Source organism: Selaginella moellendorffii, unplaced genomic scaffold (genome assembly GCF_000143415.4).
Source record: "Selaginella moellendorffii unplaced genomic scaffold, v1.0 SELMOscaffold_5, whole genome shotgun sequence".
NCBI lineage: Eukaryota > Viridiplantae > Streptophyta > Lycopodiopsida > Selaginellales > Selaginellaceae > Selaginella > Selaginella moellendorffii.
The window spans coordinates 1,579,988-1,589,234 of NW_003314266.1; the positions used below are offsets into that span (position 1 = coordinate 1,579,988).

Genomic DNA, 9,247 nt, shown 5'->3' on the forward strand with positions numbered 1-9,247 from the left:
GCATTCGACGCTCTCCCGAAAACTCGCTCTCCATCGCCAACGCCAGCTTCTGGCAGCCCTGGATCTCTTTGGAACCTCAGCCTCGAACGCTACACGCTCCGGACACGTATGCCGTACACTTCGTGACGGCCCCGCGCAGGTACGCGCGGGCATGACCCCTGCCTCTCCTCGCACACCTCCACAGCGCGACAAACCTTGCTAAAGTTGGCAGGAAGACGCGCTTGAGGTACTGGAAAGGTGGCGAGAATGGTGCCACCCTTGAGGGCGAAGGTGGAGCTGCCGGTCTTGGTCCAGGTTTCAAAACCCTAAACTAATCAAACATGGGGTTCCTGATTCAGTGCCCGGTGGTGAGCTTCGAGGATGCCGCGAAGAGAAATACTCTTGGTTTTCTAGTGAGTATTGGCGCGAACAAGGCTGAGATCAAGCGGGCTGTGATGGAGCAGTACGGATTGTCCCGGGTCAAGAGCGTTCGGACACGTATACAGGGGAAGGACAAGTTTGCGTATGTTGTGGTGGATGACGCCTTTGATACGGCAGCGAGGCTGGGATTTCTAGGAACAAACCACTGATTTCCAATATTTGAATGGAATAAAGTTTATTGGGAATACGAGTTCTTTAAATTGTCCTCTTCGGTGAAATAGAAAGCTATTCGTGTCACGTTTATCAGTTTAATACACGATGGCGAACGTTGGCAAGAATGGAGCTTCGGTCCAGGAGGAGCTACTGGGGGGGCGGAAGAAAGGTATCTCCAGAAGTTTGGGAGCCCCCAAATTCCCAATCTTAACCTGGATGTCGCAGGAGAGATTAAAAGGATTGCGTCCGGGAGGGCCAGTTCTTTGTCACGAGGTCGCTTGACACGAGGTTGTCACTGGGCAAGAGTACGAGATCGTCATCACAAACTTCGCAGGTCTTAGTTTCTATCTTTTTCAACTTTTCTTCCTTTCTTTTTTTCTCAGGATTATATCGATACCGAGTCGGGGACGTGGTGAAAGTATCGAGTTTCTTCCATGGAGTTCCTCAGCAAACTCAGAGAAGAGATCAGGAGAGAGCTCTGGGAGAAATGCTGCTCGAGCATAGACAGGTCTTTCAATCCGGGATACACTGGAACTGGTGATTGTCAAGGAAGGGACGTTTGAGAGGCTGATGGAGGAAGCTGTGAGGAATGGAACATCGCCAGCGCAGTATAAATCTCCAAGGTGTGTGACCTCTCCAAGAATGCTGGAAGTTCTAGAGTCTGGACGCGTCCAGAGCTACAAGAGTGGCGAGATGCCCAGCTCTGTGTTAGAGAGCTGGGAGCCAAGCTTTCCACAAGCCAGGCAAAAAAATTAAGTCATTGGAAGTCAAACAAGGTTGAATAATGCCATGAACTTGACCTAAAGTTACTGACACGTGTTTATTTTATTTACCTGTAGCATGATTACATCAAAATAAAGAATCTTTTTACAAGTCTAGGGCTAGAGAATGGGCGCTGTGACCACGGCCGTGATCGCGATCGCGGGGATTCTACTCGGATGGGCAGCGATCGAAATGGCTTGCAAGCCGTGCTTGGAGAGAGGAAGATCTTCGCTGGCGAAATCGCTCAATCCGGACTACGATCCAGACGACGAACTGGATGCCCAGCGCCCGGCGGTGACAAAGAAAGACGAAGAGGAGGAGGAGGGCGATGGCGATCGTGGCATTGAGGAGCTCGAGGCCGGGGGTAGCGCCAGCATTGACGACGAGAAGAAGCCACTCACAAAGAAATAAAAGCTCTCGATCCTCGCCCTCTTTGTAAGTAAACGAAGTTCTCCTGCGAAGAACACATCCAATCTATTGTATTGTCTCTACAATCTGGGCATTCTTCCCTCTCCTTGGGCGTCCAGACTCTTAGATCGTCCAACAAGAGAGATCACACACCTCGGATCTCTCCATTTCTTCTCAAACGAGCCATAAACCCTAAACCTATGATGCTTTCTTCCTCCGCGAATGCGGTGCTTCCCAGCGCTCGGCCGGGCCGCTCACACCAGCTGCCAAGATTTCGCGCTTCCCGGGCAGCGATTTGCTGTAGGAATCACGGCAGCGGGAGCGCGAAGGTGGAGAGATCGACCGGTCGATTGAGCAGGGATGCAGGGATTTTGCTCGGCACTGCGGCGTTTTGCCTGGTCTCGGGATTCAGCGTCAGCGATTTCGCTCGAGCTGAGGCCGTCCCGCCCGTCGACGATGTGGCTGGGTTGCCGGCGTCCGCGATTCCAGATCTCGCCAAGAAGAAGAGGGCGGTAGCCGAGAAGCCAGGGAAGAGCTCAAAGGTTCCGTCCAGGGTTCTTCGCGCAAAGGCCAATGAGAGGACGCTCAAGGCGGTGCTAAAGACGATCGAGGAGGAGCCGGGCAACTTGGTGGCTTACAAGGCTTTGCTCTCGCTCAGGATGGAGAATGGCGAGGTGAGGGAGGCGATTGAGGTTCTGGGAAGGATGATCGAGTTGGAGCCAGAACATCTCGAGTATAGATTCATGAGAGCCAGAGCTTACGGGCTTGTTGGGGATGTGAGACATTCCAGGGAGGAGTTCCGGGAGCTTGTGGAAATCCAACCTTTCTCCGCGAAGGCTTTGCAAGTCAGTGAGTGATCGATCGTTTTCTTTCGAGTTCTTAGAAGCACCATTGTGTTTTATGCTCCAGGGACTGGCTTTAGCTATGGAGAAAGATGGAGAAGACGACTCCCAGGTTCTAGAGATGATCCATGCCGCCATAAAAAATGCGATTGATCAGCAGCAAAGCTTTGCAGCTCGCAACTTTAAGATGCTTCTCGGCCAGATTCTTACGTCTCAGGTACTAGAACAAGCTTTCTTCGTCCCTGTCTAGCTTCGTGAGATTTTTCTTTCCTTGTTCTAAGCTCCAGTGGTGGATTTCTTCCAGGAGAAGCTGACACAGGCTCTCGAGCAGTACGAGGAACTGACCAAGGAAGATCCATCCGACTTTCGTCCATATCTCTGCCAGGTGAGTGACGAAGAACTTCACGAGAACTTCTAAGTTCCTCGATTAGCTCTCAAAGTTTCTGACTTATCCAACGATTTCTCCAGGGACTGCTCTATGATTCTCTCGGCGAGAAAGAGAAGGCCAAGGAATGCTACAAACGATTCAAGGAGCTCTGCCCCGAGAGCTTTCCACAGCGCAAGTACCTCGACGATCTCCTGGTGAGAGGGAGCTATGGCGCTCGCGTGAGAGAAGAAGAGAAGGAAGGAAAGCTCGCCTCGATGCAACAGCCAAAACTAACGATGCAAGACATGGCACAAGCAAGCAAGGGGAAAGAAAATAAGAGCGAATATGCTTCGAAGTGAGAAGGAATCTAGGTCGAAAACTAGAGACGGCGACGCCGCGAGCGGGATTCCCTGGTCTGTGGGGCGGATTGATGGCGCCGGACGTCATGGATGATCTCCAGGAGCTCAAGGCGCTGCTGGATCAAGCCAAGCGGCCGCGAGTGAAATCGCTGCTCTCCGCCGAGATCGAGAGAATGCAAAAGGTTCTTGCTCTCTTTCTTGATCGCTGTAGCGGATTCTAGACTCCTGGAGGCTAATCCTGCAGGGATTGATCGAGAACGAGGCGAAACCGGCGGCGCCGCTGGAGAAAATTCCAGTTGCTGCTCCAGAGCCGCGCTACACCACTGTGGATTCGTTTAGCTGGGATCAAGATGATAAGAGCGTGAAGGTAGTTCTCATTTTTTTTCTTTTCTCTTTTAGCGACTCGCTTGCTTTCTTGTCGTTTGAAGATCTACATTGGAATCGAGGGTGCCTCCGCTGACAAAGTATCTTCGAAGTTCCAGGACGAGTCTTTCGAGATCAAGATCGAGGATTTGGGAGGGAAGAACTACCGCTGTGGTGTTCCAAGGCTCCAGAAGCCTATAGATCCAGCGGCAAGTAATGTGATTGTCAAGCCCAAGCGCCTTGTGGTGGTTTTGAAGAAGATGGCCACGGCAAGATGGACCGATCTACACTACAAGGAAGACAAGGTCTGTTCTTCGCGCTTTTCTCTCTTGTCTGAGACGATCGATTGTGGATGCACAGTTTAAGCCGGATGAAGGGAAGAATCCGATGGCTGGCATCATGGACCTGATGAAGGTAATTTCCATGGCTGCATGGTTTTGGATCGATCGTGACCTTGTTGTTGCAGAATATGTACGACGAGGGCGACGATAACATGAAGAAAACGATTGCTCAGGCATGGACCGACGCAAGAGCCAAGCAGGGAGGACTGTGAATCCTTTCGTTTTAGTTTGTTCTGCTTAGATTGGATGATTTCCTCGCTGCGAAATTAATCTATCATGTTGTTACTGACGTGGATTGTGCTTTGCTCAGCGTTCATCCCTCTTGCTAACGTTTCTTTACTGGTGCTTATGATTGAACACTTTATACAGGAGCTCTTGGTTTTAGTTTTGGTTTGTTTAAGATTTTGCTCTACAATAGAGGTGTACAAAGTTTGTGCAGCCTTGTGAAGATCATTGGTAGGGCTTATTTGGTCAGAGCGTGTGACTGAAAATCAGAAGGTAGTTCAATCCCACTCTCCGGCATTATAACTTATCTTTTAGTTTCTGGACTTCGAACTTGGGACGTTTATGAAGAGGTATGCTATTATGGCGTGAAATTTGTGACACCTGACTGTGCTGCCCAAGGTGATGACATATTTTGTAAAATATTCCTACAGCTCTTGAAATATTCTTTGCCTTCTAGAATGGTATATACTTGGTATCTATCAATCATATTTATGTGCCCAACATGCACCAGTCCATGAAGTGCTATTGTAGTCTCAGACTCAGTTTTATTTGATGAACTTTTTATAATTCCAGTCATGGTTTCGAGGATCTTTAAGATTATAACAGAAAATTTATTTCCTTTAGCTAATATTTGAGACCTACGTGTCCTTAGGTTTGAATAATACTAGGCTAGATGACTTTTTAGAAAAGTCAAATTCACAAATTTACATTTAGTATAAAAAAGGTATCAAGTTATGAATAAAAGTGCACTTTTTTTTCAAAACAGTTAAGAGTCTTTGGTTACTCTCGAGGGGTAGGATGTTAAGAGAGCAAGACTTTCAAAAGAGCTATGGTTCTCAACTTTTATTCACGAGAATATGAACTTATAAGGAAGCATGGTGGATTGTAAGTAGCTATTTAAAAGGGTGTGAATTTATAGGGAAACATGGTGGATTGCAAGTAATTAAAGGGAATGATTTGAAAGATAATCTATAAAAATTCAAATATAGAAGGAAATAGCCTATAAATAAAAGTGCACTTTTTTTTCCAATCAATTAAAGATCTTAGGATACTTAAGGTTAAGTGTCTTTTGGTTTGAATAGTATGGGGCTAGAAGAAGTATTCAATAGCAATTGCAAATGCACTAATAAAATTTCTAACTTCCACCTAGCAAGTGAAATAGTCAGTAGTCAAAAAGTCAAGTAGTCATTGCCAGCAATCAATTGTGGAAAAAGCCCCATGAGATCAAATGCCATCCACTCAAACAAATGGAAAATTGCAATTAAGTGTAACTATACTTTCATAGCACAAGGGGGAGTATTACAAACTTGGCACGAACGTACATACCAATAGTATCATGTTGCATCTCCGGCTAATAGAAAGATCTGTGTAGTTTCTCAGTCATATAATGATGTCGTATATGTCATTCTCAATGTGATATTGAAAATATAAATGTCGAAATGGCAAATCATAAAACTATCACAAAGCTTTTAGATCCATAGCTCAACCTTGTGAGCCTCACAAATCTCATCAAGAGAAGGTAAAAAATCATGCTCTATACCTTGTGGATATTAAACATCAAATACAATAACTGTTGATGGCATAGAATCCTCATCCAAAAAATCCACAAGCCTCATAGCATGATTGTGCCGCAATTAATTCATACCAAAGATTCAGTCAAAAGTTTGACTCAACACCACCCGCAATAACTATAGCGTAAGCTCCTGAATTTAGACTTCCCAAGAAGTCACCCAACCCAGTACTATTTAAACCCAAGGACACTTAACCCCAAATATCCCAAGACCCTTAACCGATTGAAAAAGGGGGTGTACTCTTGTTCATGGGCCTTTTCCCGTTATATTTGAACCCTTATATATTATTTGTCAAGTTGTTCCCTTTGGTTGTTTACAATCCACCATGTTTCCTTGCAAATTTATGCATTCGTGAATGGAAGCTGAGAGCCCCGCTCTCTTGACACCCTACCCTTTATGTTGAGCCCAGTGGGAGTAAACTAGATCAGCCAGATGTCAATCAACATATGGTGCGATTCCCCTAAGCCAACCAACAGAGTCAAACCTGAGACCTCTATAATACCAAATGTAAGCTCCTGAATTTGGACTTCCCAGGAGGTCATTCAACCCAATGCTATTCAAATCCAAGAACACTTAATCGATTGGAAAAAGGGGTGCACTCTTGTTCATAAGCCCTTTCCCTTTATATTTGAACCCTTATGGATTGTTTCTCAAGTATAAAGAATGAAAATTGGCTCTACTGCATAGTGCAAATATAAATGTAACATGTAACAATAGACTAAGTAATAGAGGATAAACTCAAGTCTATATCCACCAACATAGAATGAATAATAGAAGATCTCTTATTATTAAAATGAGATTGGAAAGTAAACACTATATGAACTAGTGCTAAATGAACTTCTTGATAATACTCTCGAAAGAAAGATGGAAGGGTCACTGACTTATTTGTGCAAAGACCCTTTGTTACTTGTGTGACTCTTCATTTCTTAGAAACATCTTGGTGTTTAGACCTTTCACTTCAATAACACCAATAGGACATTATTGATACTAAAGTCTTTACCTAGGAAATGGAGGTTATTAATCTAGAAAATGACGATAATGCTAATAAATGTGACTAACTTCCTTATACGCATAACAACAAACATCACAACCATAACCACATTTTTGCCTTTGTTCTTGAATTTGGGTAACAATAGCATTAACCTCCATTGGAATAGAACTATCTCCCATAAGAAGTGGAGCTAAAGGACATGCAACTAAAAGTGGGGAAAATGATGTCTCATAATGTTGTGCTAAGAAAAGAGTATCATTAAAGGTGTGGGAGCAAGTGCATACATAAATCTTATAAAATATTGACGAAGTGTTAGCCACAACATTTCTAACCTAATTCACTTTGACTTTGGCTTCACACAAAGTAAAAGGTTTCGGAAACAAACACAAAATTGCATTATCCAAATGTGCATTTGAAGACATCCAAAAGAATGCTCCAATCCTCAAGAGTGGCTACACTCAAATTATTGTACCATTGCAATGCCATCCCTTGAAAACACATGGGAAACTCATGCAAATGTTGAATATCATTCTAAAAATGATATGTGGTAATCATCGTAAATTGATCAAACTAATAGTATATATCATCCCTAAAACTTCCACAAAAGAAATCTAATTAGACACGAGAACTAACACTAAGAGCAAGATGAATTGTATTATATGCTGTGAATGCCACTATCAACTAAGTTTGATTGTTCAACTATAATCCCATAACATTGATAATTGCATGACTACTACTCCAAGTTTAAGCAAGAGGAGGCTATTGTTGCTAAGAAGATGAACAAAAAGGAAAAAGTAAAAGAGAAGAAATTAAAAAAGCTAAAAGGAAAAAGAGATCTAAACAATACAAAAGTTAAATCTAAATTAAATTCCCAAATCCAGACATTGCTCAAGGACAATCAAAGTTGCCTCCACTAATGTGAGTGCATGGAATATGGAAATAGAATACAAAAATGTGCATTTTAATTAGCTTTTATATATATATATATATATATATATATATATATATATATATATATATATAAGCATGTGGTCTAAATTAAAATCAATCTGACAGCTATCAAAATCTCACTACATTACTTAGCCCTCAAAAATTTATTTACTACAGTTTAATGGAAAATTTCTTTTACTCTTTTATTTTCTTTACTTAGGGAAAAACTTGAGATTGTTATAAATGGATATGAACTAGGGTATAGTCTTGTCCTGGAACCTCCTCAAGAGACTTTACATTGTAGTCTACCACACTGCCAAATTTGAAGAGGGACTGCAGAGGTTGTCGAGGCGATCAGGATGTGGAGCTCCAGTGGTGGCGGCCCCAAACTCGCCACTTCGAGCGAGGGGTTTCGGTTCGTGGAGCTGATCGACAACAACCTCGAGACCCCCCAAATACGTTTTTCAATTCAGGGTTAGGGCTCTTGAGCTAGGGTTTGATGGCGTGGGCGAGGGCGATTGGCGGCTTATGCAGGCGCGCGGGCAGCGGTCGCTTAGATTCTCTTTCCAACCGAGGATTCCAGCGGATTTCTAGCTCGTTTGGCCAAAGGGGCTACTGCGCGCCGGTGGAAGCGCCACTGTCAGATAATTCGGCGGCACCGGCGCTGGCCTACGAGCTCAAGTCCTCGCTCAAGTCTTCGCCGCGGCATGATTTGGCGATGATCTACACTTGCACGAAGTGTAACACGCGATCGGCCAAGACGTTTAGCAGGGAAACGTACGACAGGGGGGTGGTGATTGTCCGGTGTGGGGGATGTAGCAATCTCCACCTCATCGCGGACAGACTTGGGATGTTTGGGGACAAGGGGAGCGTTGAGGATTTTCTAGCGGAGAGAGGTGAGAAGGTGAAGAGGGAGTCTGAGGATACGTATGAGTTTGCGCTCGAGGATTTAGTTGGAGCGAAATCCAGTGAAAATTCTCGGGACTAGTTTCTAGTCGAAGGTTTCTTCCTGGGTGGTTTTTCTTGCTTAGAATCACGTCTACAGTTCAGTTGCCCACTCTCGCATCCCGGTAGCATAGCGTTTGACGGCACTATCCTGCATGTTACCACAAGCTCACAATTTTGAAGCAGTGTGGTTTGCATTCTTGAGCGCCTGTCCAGAAACTTTGGTTTGTCTTTCAGATTCTTCTTGGCGCAGCGAGCAAAGGCTGCAACCAGCTTCCAAGAGTCCGGCCTCACCTCGCCCATCCTATCAAACAGCTCCAAAGCCAGACGATCCTCCGATTTCGACGTCCTTCTTCTCCTCCCATCTAGTTCGTGAGCTAGCACTTTGCATGCATGTCCTGGTACTCGCTGGAGAGGAAGTCCTGGAGGAGGGACAACACTTACAAGCTTGCCGAGTCCTTTTCTGTTGCAGGAATACTTTTGACAGCTCCTGGTTTCAACAAACCGTTGTCTTTTTGTTTTCTTTCTATACAAGCCGAGTTGAAGTGACCAAAAAAGTACCGAGAGCCT

General features: G+C 44.7%; 3 protein-coding genes across 3 annotated transcripts; all 3 read left to right on the forward strand.

Moving 5' to 3' along the window:
- The first annotated feature begins 1,922 nt into the window (after positions 1-1,922).
- On the forward strand, positions 1,923-3,358 carry LOC112344586 (protein SLOW GREEN 1, chloroplastic-like). The gene is made up of 4 exons (XM_024669612.1): positions 1,923-2,588; positions 2,653-2,802; positions 2,890-2,970; positions 3,054-3,358. The coding sequence occupies exons 1-4, from the start codon at positions 1,944-1,946 to the stop codon at positions 3,309-3,311; spliced, it is 1,134 nt and encodes a 377-aa protein (XP_024525380.1). The 5' UTR covers positions 1,923-1,943; the 3' UTR covers positions 3,312-3,358.
- Positions 3,325-4,304, forward strand: LOC9658797 (calcyclin-binding protein). The gene is made up of 5 exons (XM_002964773.2): positions 3,325-3,493; positions 3,556-3,678; positions 3,740-3,979; positions 4,035-4,088; positions 4,141-4,304. Exons 1-5 carry the CDS (start codon positions 3,383-3,385, stop codon positions 4,225-4,227), a joined length of 615 nt encoding a protein of 204 aa, XP_002964819.1. The 5' UTR covers positions 3,325-3,382; the 3' UTR covers positions 4,228-4,304.
- Positions 4,305-8,221: 3,917 nt separating this feature from the next.
- LOC9658798 (DNL-type zinc finger protein) lies at positions 8,222-9,224 on the forward strand. Its single transcript, XM_024669613.1, has one exon. It carries the CDS (start codon positions 8,232-8,234, stop codon positions 8,718-8,720), a length of 489 nt encoding a protein of 162 aa, XP_024525381.1. The 5' UTR covers positions 8,222-8,231; the 3' UTR covers positions 8,721-9,224.
- Positions 9,225-9,247: the final 23 nt, after the last annotated feature.